The following is a 16,256-nucleotide window of genomic DNA, read 5'->3' as shown; positions in this document are numbered from 1 at the left end:
TGTCTAATGATCTATATATATGAAAAGCATATTTACAAAAGCACCACCTTAACAAAAAAACATGCTCATTATGCTTAAGTTATTGGTTATCACCATTTTAGGCCTAGTATAGTATTTTTTTAATCATTAAATTATATTTTAAAAATTATTAAATTTTAAATTAAATTATCTTGTATTCCTTAATTTAGAATCGTAACTCTGCCACTAAGTCTATCGAAGCTATCCTCACCATTACACCCTTTTCAATACTACCTGCCAAACCAATAAATCATTGAATTAGTATTTTGACCAATATAATAAAATATTTTTGTTTATGACAAGTTTGTTAACGATTTTGACCATTTACTCTTTAACCATATTTTAAAGGCTTAATGACCTGTTTGGTTTTCTCTATCTTTTAGCACGATTTTGAAACGGATCATTCCAATGGTGATAAGTAAATCCAACTTTATTGAGTTGGCCTTTTTTTTATTATGCATAAGTGTCTTCCTATCAAAGACAATTATGTTTGAGATACAGATTGAATACTAAATGCAAACACTTTTTTCTCTACAGATTCAAATATTAGTTTATCATATTATGATGGGTTAATCCCTTCTGCTAACTAATTGTGTCGGCTGTTTGAGTTTTCTTTACCATATCATGAGTTCAAACTCTTCTTATATAGCAGGAAAAGAAATAAGCAAAATAAATATTCACAAAAGAGGTGTTATATAGTTCAAGCGTACATCGATTAGTGGTAGAAATGTATTCTTATAATTTTTTTAATATATAAAATTATTTATTTTATTAGATGTTAAAATGATATAATCAAATATTTAATCGAATTAGCACATGGTGAATTCATGATCAACGGATATAAAATAATCTTCAAACTCTACTATTTACATTCATGAAGGAGAAGTTCTACTTCGAATATAATGGAAACCAAACCCTATTTTATAAGGTCAAAACTCATACTTTTCTCATACTCTAATCATGTAAAAACCGGAAAGCAATAAAAAAACCCACCGAAACAGCAGTAGCACCATCATCAATATATAGATATAAAAAATTCAAAATCTATAACAAATTCGACTCATTCCTCAGACTCTGTGCAATTAATGTAACACGCACACAGAGCCCACCTAGTTATTATCAAACGTATAGCTGCAAAAGGATAAACAACTTTAATTTGAAGCAAGGAAGGAAGGAAGGATCAAAGTGATCAAATTTTCATGTTCAGGAATTATCTTCAATCTCAGTGCCGTCTGGGTTCAAACTGAGATCTTTAAGAACTTCAGCACACTCAGCCAGAGGCTGGTCCTTCATGAAGCCAAGAGCATTGGCGAGACGATCAGGACTGTGAATGAGGCCATTGTCGTTGGTGATGCTAACTTTGGCAGCTTGGTTCAGATGCTTGTCACCGTCCAACTTGGTACAGTCGTCTCTGCTGCTAGAGATGAGAGTGACCTGACAATCTTCTTCGGCATGGTCGCCATCAACCTCGATACTGTACGAACCCTTCTCGTCCGTCGTCGCCTCCTTGCTTAACGTTATGTTCTTGTCATTTGCAAAGTCCACACACTGCAGTTTCACCTTGGCACCTTCACCATTCTCACACTTTATCAGTAACACAACTCTTTGTCGATATATACTAATAATAAACATTAGGGTTTATGTATGATGCTAAATAATCATTAGTCTTTTACTTATAAATATGTGTTGTGCCTTTGTGTGTAAACTTCCAACCTAAGTGGATTGAGTTTTGTGGCGATGAGCACCAAATTTTGACCATGCAGATCAAACTTGGATGGTCCAGATGTAATATAATTTTATTTTCATATATTTAATAATTTAATTTTTTTTTATAAACAAAAGTTTAAATGAGTTGGGTCTTTAAGGGAACATCAAGATTAGAACATGTCTTCAAACTCTAAGAGCACTTATAAATATACTTATAGATCACCTACCAATAAGATGCTCAATTTGAAAGCAAGACTTGATTTCATGACCTTGTGAGTTATGGGTTAAATCCTTACTAATTGGATTAATTTTTGTTAGCTAATAATTTAAAATTTTAGTAGATACAAAATCTAAAATAAAGATAATCTCTTATCATTATGTTAAAAACAAATTTTGTATTTAAAAATCATCAATTAAAAACTTTAAATCTGAATCATGAAAACTGGATTTGACTGGTTCAAAGATGTCATAGCAATGATGAACACCATGGCAAAACCTAGCCAAGGCACCAAGCAAGCTTCCTTAAAAACATAATCTAAAACTATCCAAACAAAGTGATATAAATTGTTTTGTTGGTGATCAAATCTAAATGGTTAAAGTTGTTAATAACAATAATTTATTACATACCAGCCATGGGTTCGCTAATCTTAGTAACGAATTGAACGTTGCATGTGTCACAATAAACTGTGCCATGCACGACGAAGCGGTTTTTCAGGTCGTTGCCGTGTGTGGAAACGAAGAAGGAGAAGAAACAAACGGCCAAGGCCAAGAGGATGAATATGGAAGACTTAGCCATATATCTCGATCTTGAACGTACTGCAATTAAATCCGACTTCGATGTTTTGTAAAATGGGAGGATTTTGTTTTTAAGAATTAAATGGAGGAGGAGGAAAGTAAGAATGGAGTCGATTAGTGCCACGTTTTTATAATGCTAATCATGGGGTCAAATTACTATCTTTGCTTCTTAATCTTTGTGGTTATCATTAATCTTTTTATTTTTTGGGTTCCTTAATTTCTGGTGATTTTGTGATGACCCGCTATCTTCTCCAACTTAATTAATCATCACAGCCTTGAGTTCCTTGGCTAAAAATTATAACACTTTGAGATCTTGCTAGGTAATCGGTTAGTCGAGGAGGAAATGGTCATAATAATTAGTCACTTGAACTTGCTAAAATTAAAACGCTCATTTTGATGGGTTTAATTTATATATGTAGCTAACATCATTAAATAACATATGTTATTCTTTTATTTTGTAATTAATTTAATTATGTGGAATTCATATGTTAAAAAAAACAAGAGTTCTGACCAACAAGCGTTACATTGGTTTTAGTAAAAAAAGGTTATGACCAATTCAACACAAGATCTCAAGTTGAAGCTGATGTAAATGCAATAAAATCGCTTTAAAAGAACCACCTCTAATTAGACTTAACAATACTTGAATATAATTCAATCAAGTAACCATATAAAAAGAGAATTCCCATGATTAGAGCCGTCAATTAGGGTCGACCCTGTCAGTCCGGTCCTTTTAAGCCTGAAAAAATCTAGGACCGAGCCTCTTCTTTGAGCTATAAAATAGTAAATCGAGCCCTACCCAAAAATAAAAGGGCTAGCCCTTTAGGGTTAGGGCCAACCCTTTTAAGCCCTCTTATTTTTTTAAATTTAATTAAAAAATAAACACTTTAAAACTAAATGTTATGTGTAATAACTAATGAAGCTCCACAAGGAAAAAATCAAATTATATTGATATTGATGATAATAAAAATCATCAAGATTTAGCTGATAATGCTAATAAAGTTTAATTATTATCAATGTTGATTTTGTAGTGCTGCTACTTTTGATTAGACTTAAATTTATTATTGTGTGTATTATTTTAAATTATTATGCTAGACTTAATATTATGTGTAATAACTTTTTTAAAATTTTAAATATATTTTTTAAATTTTAAATTGAAAAATAAAAAATATATATAGAGCTAAGGCTTTAAGGGTTGGCCTTTCAACCCTAAGGGTTAGGGTTGGGCCAACCAAAATAGAACCCTAAAGTGAAATCGGGCTTTATAGGGTCAGCTTATTTAGGCCCTGGCCCTTTAAGGGCCATCCTTTTAAGGCTGGGCCAGCCCTAAATGACAGCTCTACCCACGATCATATATCACTATTACAAAAAAGATATACAAGAGTGCTTCTTTTTTACCTTTAAGTGCTCCATATGTAAGCACTCTCGTACTTTTGAAGCTCTCTTATACATAGGGGCTAAAGAGTGCTTCTAAAAGTTATTCCTTTCATCCAAAAATGTAAAGTATTTTTTGAAAGTTTTGATGTTTAAAAATATAAAGCATTTTTAGTATTTCAATGTGTAATTAATGTGATTTTTTCAAATGTTTCTTGAATAAATAAATTATTTTATATTTTTTTAAAGTGAAACGCCCTTTTAAATAATAGTAAATATGAAAAGATAGTGTTATTTTAAAAATAACCAACTATCTTATTGAGGGTATAATTCAATTAAAAATACTTTACATTTTTTAATGGAAGAAGTAACTTGATTTACATATTTTTTAAAAAAAGTTGGTTAAAAGAATGATTTTCTAAAAAATTTCACATATTTTCAATTGTATTTTTGAGAAGAATAAATATAATATTTGACTTATTTAAAATATTCATTAATTACTTAAGTGACATATAATGAAGTAATAAGGCTATAATTGGAAAACAATATATATAAAACCTATCAAATGACTTATATTTTTAAACAAACAAGACTTCTATGAAAAGCTTATACAATATTATCCAGAGATTTAAAAAAAAAAAAAACTCATCTCACCCACAGCATCTTAACTAACGTTGTTTTCAGCCCAAACTTGGTTTTGCTCAAATGAGCTTGATAAAATTAATGCATTATAGCAATAAAGACAATACCACTAAAGTTGGGTGTGGCAATAATATAGTCCCTCTATCCTGTTTATAAGTCACTTCCAGCATATTTCACTGAAATTAAGGAAAATTTTAAACCTCATTAACTTTGTCTTAAAATTTAATAACTTTCCACCATTACTCTTAATAAATATTCTTAAATTTTATTACTGGTATTTTTATTTAATAAAGGCAAAAATTTAAAGAGAAGCATTAAAAATTGATAAGTGTCTTATAAATAAAACTAAATTTTTTCTTCTCTCTTTGCCTTATAAATAGGACCAAAGGAGTAGATTGTTCTCAACCAATATTGATGACGTCAACAGAGATAACCAATAAAGTTAGTTAAAAGTAATTGTAATATCGCTATCTAATATTATCCAATACTATTAATTCGAATCAAATTTGAGCATTATCAAGTGGGTAGCCGACATTCAAAGAGGCTTTTCTCTTTCTGGATTCAGAAACAACATGATGTTCTCTCTTGCTAGCTCCTCATTTTCTCTGTCGGTTCTGTATCACTTCGATCACAATAACGATGATGAAGATCAGTACGAGGAAGAAGCAAAAGCACCGAAGAATGCAGCTGAAACCAAGCAACAGCAACGTTTAAAACCATTGCAAAGTTTTTCAATTTATTTACAGTAATATCACCAGTCAAAATTTTAACATTAGTTATTAAATCAATTGACATAAATGACCAACATAAATATGATAAAATTAGATTAAACTTTAATCTCTTAAAAAATTGTACTCCCTCCGTTTAATATTATATTAACCGAAATGTTACTTTTATTATGTTTTTCCTTTTTCTTTTCTCCATTTCTTCTTCTAAATATTGAACCCTAAATCAAATATAAACCCCTTAAATAATTTTTTTAATGTTTTTATTTTATTATATTAGAAACTTATAATTAATATTTTCATAAGACATGTACAAGATTTTATGGATGGAAATTTCATTTACTTGATAATAAAGTATTTTTTTTATTTGAATATCACTGCTTTTCATAATTAAATATATGAATATTTTGTGTATTTAAATTAGACCAATATGACTTTTAGTGGATCCCTGGTTGAACCACTAATTGTGGTTAAACCACTATCTTGACTGGTTTTTAATGATTGGTTGGATTTTTAGTAGCTTGATTCGAATAGTTGTAAAATACCACCACATTTCAAATTATAGGTCATTTTTGAAGGAGTTATTAACCTCAAAATATAAGACAGTTTGGATAGATCAAGGTTTCATTAAATGTATCAATTTTAATATTATCCTTTCTCTCTTTATAATTAATTTTCATCCCTTCTCTTTTCAATATATTAAATGATGGAAATTTTTAAAATTTTATATTTTTGTTTTATAAAGATAAGGTTGGTAAGTATATTTAATGAGGTTTACTGGTATGTGAGATTTTGTCTAAAAGTATTTTATAATTTGGACGAAGAGAGTAATATAGTTCTAATTATAAATAAGACATTTAAATTCTAAATATAACTCTCATATCACAATTGAGATTCCTATCACAACTATATGAATCAATATTATTTGCAATTTATTTTTCAAAAAATTTCATCAGTAACATAATTGTTTTTAGTTTTCTGTTGAGACTTTATTGTCATTCTCCCTAGTTATAATAATTAGCATTTCAATGAAAAATATATTATCCATATAAAGAATAAAATCTCAAATAATCACATATATTTATAAACCATGAGCCTCTTTCTTCGCCTAGTTTATAAACAAGAAATTAACTTACCAGCAACAACAGGATGATGATGATGATTGTTCAGCATATGTAGCTCCAGTATAAACAGTCTGATGATTGTGAACTATTGCTGGGGGAGGAGCTTGGACGTACACAACAGGAACATTACTCTGCTGTGGAGTTCCAACGTACACATTCTGATCTAAAAATGAATATTACTTACAAGCAAAAGTAAATGAATAAACAATTAACCCAACAAAAAAAGAGCCAAATACAAAATGATTTTTGAATTTAACAACACAATTTCTAAATTTCTACCCCAAAAAAAATTGAGTGATAGAAAAACTTGTTGTGAGTCCTATATAACCAAGTAGTTTTAGCTATTGTGATACACAAAAATTAGAGGAAATATTAGAGGATTATAAAAATTAGTGAGTCCTAACAAAATAGCTTAGGCTATTTCACTAACTCAAATGCAACCAAACGGAAAAAATCAACACAAGGAAAGAAGTACACCTTCAGCAAAGATAAACCCTCCTAGAAGATTTTCTCTGAGAGAGAATCTTCTTGGAACTATAACATTTTTTTATTGCTCATAAATATTTTTCTATTTGAGATAATTATATTTGAAGCATGATTTGGTACTAAATGTAAGCACCTTTCTCAATAGAGATTGAAGAACTAGCCCATTGAATATTCAACATAACAATTAATGATGATGCATATTTTATGACTCCATTTATGAAAATTTTCAGAAATTTTAAAATAAAATTAAATATCATTTATGAAACACATCCCCACTAGTTACCTTATGCTTATAAATTAACACAACCATTTTTGCAGATATTAAAGTATTACCTTGCTGATTGGGAGAAGATGGAAGATAAGGATACACATCATCAGGATAACTCATGTTTCCTTTCATCACTACGTACTGAATTATTTGTATAAGGATTATGAGAAACCTAATCACAGGTAGAGAAGGATTTCCAGAGAAAATGAGCTATAAGCTTCTTATAGAGATCTTCAAAAAGGTGCATTTATAAGTGATAATCAGATGCGTTTTGTTTTTAAAAGACTTTTACCTCTAATTAATGGTCATTAATACTTGAATATTTTAGTGAGACGAGCTATAGACTAAAGTTAGAGGGAAAAAGCCAAGTTGGTTCAGTTTTAAGAATTTGATTCATTCATGTCTTGTAATGACATAAATCCTAAACCTCACTGCCAATCTAAAAATCCAATTAATAGGTAACCTTTAAGTATTTCTTTTTTTTATGATCAAAAGTTTAAGTGAGTTAAATTCTAGGAGTTTATTAGAACTAAAGCATGCCTCGGAGTTCAAAGAGCACTTATAGAACTATTCACATATGGCCCATCAATAAGGTCTTCAAAATTTAAATATATTTGTAAACGGTAACCAAGAAATAACCTTGACTTATCTTGACCCTTGTGAGCCCTAAAATCTAACTTTTGTATAATTAAAAAAGTATGGGAGGGGAAGGTAATTTATATTATTAAGAAAAATATGTGCGTAATAGACACAAATAATTTATGTGTCCTTATATATCTCTCAAAAGACAAAAACCACATCAAAACTTTACTTATCACCCAATATCCAAGAGGTTTGTGTTTTTTAGGTAATCGAAGGTATCTCACAGTGTTGATCACTTTTTAATATATGGTATTTTTTTTTATATTTTACTAAAATTACATAGATTTTCCATTTATTTTAAAGCCTATGGAAATTTTTCCAAAAAGAAAGGTCCAGTTAAAAAAAAAACGGTCAAGTGTGTTGTTGAAATATATAATGTTAGGTTATTCAAATATGAGTGAATATAAGTTAATATGGGAAGTCTTACATTGAACAAAATTTTGTTTAATAACTAATATATAGTTCCTCCATCTCAAAGTGTAAGACTATTTGAGATAAGATTACACATACCAATAAAGTTTAATAATGATATTTTACAGATTTAATTTTTAAAATAAAACTATAAACTTTCAAAAAATGACCCTAACACACTTATTCATTACACTACAATATCATTTTAATTCTCTTTTCACTTAAAAGGTAATAATGGGAGTGCATAATTAATTAATGAAACTTTATTTTTCTCAGATTATCTTATAGTTTAAAACAACAAAATTCCTCCAAAATTGTCTTATAATTTTGGAATGTGTAAAGAATTGAAACTGTAACACTATTTGAAAGTGTGTTAGGGTCATTTTTTGAAAGTTTATAGTTTTATTTTAAAAAAAAAAGTTTGTAAAATATCATTATTGAGCTTTATTATTATGTATAATCTTGTCTCAAATAGTCTTACAATTTGAGATGGAGGAAGAATATATTAGTTATTAAGTCAAAATTTATTCAATGGATGAATAAAGTAATAAAGAAGAAAGATCCATAAACTTGAGCCTTGAAATTTTAAGTTAAAATGTGGTGTCTTTTTACTATTTTTCATGTGTAGTTTTCAAAGAATACCCAAAAAAAAAACTTAATGTGATCTGGTGCAATTTATTCTATTTTTATAAAAGGTTTTATGAGTTTTTTTGAAAATAAAATAGATATTTTTGTAATTTAATCAAACCCAATTCAATAATAAATTATCTTTCTTGGTGAGACAAGACGAGTAGACCCTTCTCAAGATACACAAGGGTGGAATAAAAACCCTCAATCACAGCTTGTTCGAATAACGTGGGCCCTCATTACTCACATCAATCTGAATTGGCCGGTTAATTCTGTATAAATTTTTGATATAGAAAAGAAGTTTGTACATTCTAGCCTATGTAATTTATTCTTAAAGTCAAACATCAGGGGAAAAAAATGAAGTAATTAATTATAAATTAACAAAAACCTGATCCTAAAAAAATTATTTCTGAAGAAGCTATAATTTACTTGGTAAAAATTGTTCAAAATCGGCCCAATCATCTAAGCTAATGGTTATAAAAAATGAATTATTATCTCCTCAAAACGTTTAATACACTAGCGCAAAATATCTTATTTAAACCCCCATATCTACACCAGTTATGTTACGGTGCAAATGGTGTAGAAATAAAAAATGATGGCAATTTTGTAAAAAGCTTTTACAATGATAATTACACCAGTTTCACAAATAACCTGCGTAGATATCTTAACTATTTTTTTAAAAAAATATTTTAACATATCTACACTGGTTCATCACCATAACATGTGTAGATATATTTTTTTATTTTTAAAAAAATTTAATTTTTTAACATATCTACATCAGTTATAAATTATAACTAGTGTAGATATATTTATTAGTTTTTCAAATTTTTTGTTTTTAGCATATCTACACCAATTTTTAATTATAACTGTTGTAGATATATTTTTATTTCTTTTTTGTTTATTTTCTTATCATATCTACACCGGTTATTCATTATAACTGGTGTAGATATATGTTTTAATTTTTGCAATCAGCCAGAAAACGTTAAACCCTTCTCACGCTACTACAACTCATTGTTCTCGTCTCTTCTTCATTGCAGCACACCTTTGCTCTCTTCTTTGTTCTAACTCTCAATTCAGCCCCTCTAAATCTCAAACTAGTCATCCTCTTCTCTATTTTCAATCGCATTCTCAATCTCAATCTCAATCTCATCAACCCCTCTAACAACTCAACCCCACCGATGAAATTGAAGCCAACCCAGTCAAAGGACCCTCTGGAACTCTTTGAAAAAGCTTGCCTCCCGCACTGATACTTTGGTTGTGAGGGGAAACAAGGTGTAGGAAGCTTTGAATTCTCATTGATTGAGGTTAGCACTTCACCATGTTCTGTACCTAACGTTATTATGAACTTCAGATCTTTGAATTTTGCCATGGATTAAATATAATTAAGATATTTGTTATATAATTAGTTGCAATAACTCGTCTGTTGGGATTTTTCATTATAAAAAAATATTTCTATTAGTATTTGATAGGGATTATGTGAATTTGATCAGTTCTAGCTAATTGATTTGATTGTTTATTGTGTTGTTGTTGATATAATTTGCTGTATATAACGTGATCTGTGTTTACTTCATATGCTTTACTGCTAAATGGAAGAATTTGGTGCCATGGTTAGAGGATAATATAATCCTGTTTGGACGTGGAATCCTTTGATTATTGTGATATGTTATTTTGCACTATTGAGTATGCATTGCCATTTATAATTTTTAATGTTTTTACTTTGGCAAATCCTATACAAGTCTATTGGCATTACCCATAATGATGACTTAAAGACAAATAAGGAGGTAATGATCAAATTTAAAGAGAAGAGGCTAGTATTAAAATTTAAAAATTCATGTTTGTAAGGTATTTGATAAAATGCCCATTAGGAAGGTTAATTTGCTTGATTATGCACCGCTAACTCTATTAATCCCACAAGAAGCATGAACTAACTTGGGTATTATTTATTTGTAAATCTAAACTAAGTTTTTGTGAAGAAATTTATTTAAAAAGTTATTGAGATCGTAAGTGAAGTTTGGATTCTTCAAAATTATGTAGTTGATAATTTATAAAATATAATATCATTTTATAAGTCATATTTAGGTGCTTGAAAATTGTTACAAATTATTGTGAATTAAAAATTACTAAAGGAAATGTGTTGTACCTATATAAATTCTATTAGGTTGGTTTATTTTTTGTAAATTAAATTGTTGTGACATCATTACTAGTTTATTTTCTGTACACTGGTGGAGTGCTGATAGTGGCCTGAGGCCATTAGGTATTGCATGTGACTTTATTTTATTTAAATAATATTAGTTTCTCTTTATATCTTTAATTGTAAATTTATTAAAAAGTTCAACTTTTATGAAAGACTCTACCGAAATTTAAAAAAAATTATTGTTTTTTCCCTTCTTTTGTCACACTCGAAAATAGAAGATAATTGGCACAGGATATGAACTATATCACATATCCCTTAAGCATTAAATAAATAAATTTTATATTTTCAAAACATAATTATACTTATATTAAAATTATAACATCTTTGATAGTTTTCATATTAACACCAATTTCACCCTTTTTTTGTTTTTAATTTGTAAAAATTTTGGTAAAGTCTTCCATATAAGTAGGGCTTCTAGAAACTCTACAACACAATATTTAAAACAAAAAAAGATGACAATTAAGAGCTCAGCTCCTTTCAGTCAGTAGACAGAGTATATAACCAAATTAAAGACCTTAACTATAGCATATGGAGCACATAACCATAATTTTCAAAGATAAAATACAAAAGTTTTTATTACATCAAAAAGGAGAGAATTTCAAACAAATTTCCTATCAACACGGCTATACTTCCCTCAAAGGTCAGCAGTAGGTTTAGCATCGGTGAATAAATTTGAGACCAAAAATAAATTTTCAATTAATAACGTCCCAATTTAAATTTCAGTAAAGTAAAGGAAGGAAATATTTACAAAACAACTATAAGTTCCACATAATAGCTATTATTATAATGAAACACTTAGCGTAATATAAACATTCTTATATAATTATGTAAACAAATAGATACACAGTTGATTAAAGGTAATAAAGAAACTTCCTAGTTATAAGCTTTGTTTTACTTGAGTTATACAATTTCACCTTATAAAATCATATACGATCAAATAACAATTTATTTAATTGAAAAAAATGAAAAATAATAAGTTTATAAAAATTCACATTTTAGTGAAATTTTATCAAAACGATTGATAAGCGTGGACACAAAGTCCACAAGGGTAAATAACTAACAAATGTAGACACACAGTTTTAGAGGGTAAGTAACCAAATACGGCTTAAAACCACGAAATAATCAAGCACGGCTAGAAACCAAAATAAGTGCAAGCACAAGGCCTATGAAAACAAGTATGAGTACAATACTTACAAATTATCATCCCTCCATTTCACATGTGTTAGCTGTAAATGGGGCTAGCAACTCCTAAGCACCCTCCTAGCTAGGTATACTATGAAGTGTCAAGGGTGAACGGTATTGTCGTTAGCAACCAGCATTATGATTCAATTTCACATGTTAAGTCAAATATGCATGGGTCAATAAAATCAATATATTATCTCTTTTCAACATTTTTCATGCTCAACGTAAATAAATTCTCTGTATATATATATATATATATATATCTATCCCATGCATGAATCATGATGGTTAATTTATTTAAACATAAAATCAACATTTTGAATATAGAACATACTTTCAAATGTTCAACTGAAAGATAATTATAACTATTTCTATAAAATATAATACAATATAATAAAGTATAATACAATGAAAACATTTCCATGCATGATAGTTGATAATAAAATTAAGATTTTGAACCATAAAATAAATAAATAAATTCATACATAAATAAACAAATAAATAAATAAATTGAAATACTCTATCATTTGTTCTTGTGGAATAAAAATAGTTATATAAATAAAAGAGAGAACACATGAATATGCTAAATCAATACTTTTATGGAATTGAATTTACTTACAAGTTATTAGGATGCTATTCACGTATCTATTGAATTCTCAAAATACAAGGACTGCTCCTTTCAACACTTATCAAGGTCCTTTTCTTCTACCACCTATAAAAATATGTATACATGAAATTTCAATTAACTTCCTATAATTATATAAACTCCTTTTCATAACTAACATAACCCCCACTACAACCATTCAAAATTCAAAAAACACCAAGATTCATATCTTGAGGTTTCCTAAACTTCATCATTTATGATCAATTTACCTCATATCACATTAGCTATAACTAACTATTTAAATGAGATGATTTTCTTTTAGGCCTTAAGCCAAACACTTCATATGTATGATTTTCAAACCATTCAACAAGGCTCTTTAGCATTCCAAATCTCTTATCCAACATTTATTAACAGCCCTATAATTTCCAAGAATTCAAGTAGTTACATATTAGCGTCAAAATCAAATTCCTTTGCAATGTTCAAGCTAAATTCATGAATCAATAACAACCAACTAAACATACTTCTCACAAGAGTTGATGAAATCCTAGAAAATGCATATTCCAACAAAATTCCTCTTAATAGACATTTAATCGAATGCCTTGCATGCACCAAACCTTAAACTAATATCAAGGTTCAACTCTTCAATTTCATGCCAACAATTTTCCAAAATTCTCCAATATCAATACCCAAATTAATCTAGTTTAAAGAAAATGAAACTCATATTTAATTTCCTCTAGTAACAACCAATCCCTATGCAGATAAAATACAAAAAGAAACCTACTCTTCATAGTTAATTCCAACTTCATTAAATCCAAATCTTCCCTCTCAACCAAACAGATTCGGCAACACTAAGAATAAAATTGCAACTTCAATCATTGAATCACACACTCACATGCCCAAGATTAACAAGAAGGAGAGCTTGAAGCTTCATGCCTCAGGCAGCAACGACGGGGGCAGAGAAAGAGAAGAAGAAAAACATCCAACACCCACGCTGAAACACAAATAGAAAATAGAAAAGAAACATCACTAATCTGAAGTGGAATCAGGAAAGAACCAATAGGGAGAATGGGAAACGAACTCGCGACTTGTACCCTAACATTAGCAAGCTCTCGGCAAGCATGGAGTGAGGGAGGATGAAGAAGACACCAACTTGACAGAGTGGTGGTGGAGGAAATAGCGACGAACACTAGCTTCGGTGGTCTCTGTGAACGGAGAGGAAGAAGGCAATGAAACAGGGGAAGAATGGAGGAAGGTTGAAGACAGACTTCCCTCCCTGTCTCGACAAATTCTGGAGAAATTGGAAGAGATAGGATGGAGACAAGGAAGATGACAGTAGTGGTGACCTCTTCACTGTCACCGGCGACGTTGAGGAGGCGGAGAAAGGCGGAGAATGGAAAACAAAGTTGAGGATTCCTACTTCCCCTCTCTGAAGCTGCAGAACACGAGATGGGAAAGAAGAGAAGTGAAACACGTGGAACCATTTTCAGACCCCTTACTCTAGATATTATTTTTGACATGGGTAAAGTGGTAATTTTACAAAGTCTGAAGAAAAGAAATAAAAATCCACCCATGCATCTAGGAGAATAGAACTCAGGACTTAGTAGATTAATTGCAGACATTATTCTACTAAACCACCATTATCTCTTGTTAAATTCATTATCTCTTGTTAAATTTGCTTCAAAATTAATAAAAATTCAATCAAAATATTTAATTATTATAATTTTAAATGTATAGGTTATGACATTCTCCCTTACTTAAGAAATTAGATCCTCCAAATTTAAATAGTGCAGATACTTCGCATGCATTTAGCTTTCAATTTTTCAAATTGCTTCTTCCTGAGAATGGTTGTGCCATTATTCCTTCACCGACACGATTCCATTTGATGTTGACTTCTTCTTGTTCTTGTTTTTTGTTTTTGAATACTTTGAGTCTCAATCATATGAAAAGGGATCATACAAGTATTTTCGCAACATCGATTTTGAAACACCATGTGAACATCTAGTATTTAAGGTGGCAATGCCAACCAATATAATAACCGATTGCACTAACTCTCCCTAAGATCTTAAAAGGGCTGTTATATATTGGTTCATCTTACCTTCCTTTCTAAATCTCATCACTCCTTTTATATGAGACAACTTAAGAAACATCTTATCCCTGATCATAAATTCTAACTCTCAATGTTGATTATCAACATAAGACTTTGTCGACCTTGAGCTGTTAACAATGTGTCTCTGATTATTTTTACCTTCCCAATAGCATCTAGTACCAAATATCATCCCAATAGCTTGGCATCGCCAACATCAAACTATCTAACAGGATATCTACAGTTCATGCCATATAATGCTTCACACACAACCACTTCTATGCTAGCCTGATAACTACTATATATAATATACTCACTTTACACCAAGAACCAAAATACAATATCTTAACATAATATCCAAAATTTTAATTGTTGTTTCATGATAATCATTAATTGTGATAGTACTCAAATTTTCTTGAAAGGCTTACCCAAGACATAAAGTAAACTAAAGTCCCTGGTCCCCAACTAAGATGGCGGCTCAATAAACCTTACAAACTCTTTCAATCATTGATGCACTCATATCAATTCTTAATGCTCAACCTTAATTTTTGTGCACAAACTAGGTAGCATGAGATAAAATCCCATTATTATACCCTTTTTCATATCATTCCCACAATATATAAATATTTGATTTTTTTTTTAAGAATTCTTTCACAAGATTCAACCCCTTCTAACTCCAATTCCCTTTGAATTAGTTTTGTGAATAAAATTCTATAGAAAACAATTATAGCACCTTGCTAAATCTAATAACACTTTGATTCCCAAAATCATAGTGGGTAGTTGTCAGCATTGAAGTTCTTCTACCTTACATCTAATATATTTAAATTATATCTATTTATATAATAATTCCTCTTATATTTTATCCATCCGTCCTTATATATATGAGATTTTCTAGAACCTTTTTTTATCTCTAAATATAAGATGTTATTGGTATATTTTTTTAATGAATGTGCCATTATACCCTTATTAAATTAAAAAGAGAAAAAATAAGTACTCTTATTAATTTACTTTGAAAAAAAATTATTTTTTATTTAAAATAATAAGGGCCAAATGAAATTTCACTGATATATATAACCTATCAAATACCTTATATTTTGAACCAAATGAGGCTTCTAAGAAAGGCTTATATATTATGATCTGGACAAAGTATAACATAATTTATATTGAGATATTTTTATCGTAAGATATTAAAAAAAAAAATCAGCTCACCCACAGCTTCTTAACTAACGTTGTTTTCAGCCCAATCATGGCTTTGGTCAAATGAGCTTGATAAAATTAATTCATTATAGCAATAAAGACAATACCACTAAAGTTGGCTGCGGCAATAATATGGATTGTTCTCAACCAATATCGATAACATCAACAGAGATAACCTAC

General features: G+C 29.5%; 1 protein-coding gene across 1 annotated transcript; it reads right to left on the bottom strand.

Moving 5' to 3' along the window:
* Positions 1-1,014: 1,014 nt before the first annotated feature.
* On the bottom strand, positions 1,015-2,598 carry LOC129285150 (olee1-like protein). Its single transcript, XM_054920712.1, has 2 exons — positions 2,353-2,598; positions 1,015-1,586 (listed from the first exon to the last, which is right to left on the bottom strand). The coding sequence occupies exons 1-2, from the start codon at positions 2,519-2,521 to the stop codon at positions 1,222-1,224; spliced, it is 534 nt and encodes a 177-aa protein (XP_054776687.1). The 5' UTR covers positions 2,522-2,598; the 3' UTR covers positions 1,015-1,221.
* Between the last annotated feature and the right edge of the window lie 13,658 nt (positions 2,599-16,256).

This window comes from Prosopis cineraria, unplaced genomic scaffold, assembly GCF_029017545.1.
Source record: "Prosopis cineraria cultivar Desert tree isolate PC_DT_omini unplaced genomic scaffold, ASM2901754v1 PC11, whole genome shotgun sequence".
NCBI classification, from domain to species: Eukaryota; Viridiplantae; Streptophyta; class Magnoliopsida; order Fabales; family Fabaceae; genus Prosopis; species Prosopis cineraria.
The sequence above is the reverse complement of the archived record's forward strand: the minus strand, read 5'-3'. Positions and strand labels throughout refer to the sequence as shown.

Excerpts from the sequence above, each read along its gene's own strand:
- LOC129285150 (XM_054920712.1), bottom strand. The coding sequence starts at position 2,521 with ATGGCTAAGTCTTCCATATTCATCCTCTTGGCCTTGGCCGTTTGTTTC. Across the intron at positions 1,587-2,352 it reads GATTAGCGAACCCATGGCTG|GTGCCAAGGTGAAACTGCAG; the intron begins GTATGTAATAAA and ends AGAATGGTGAAG.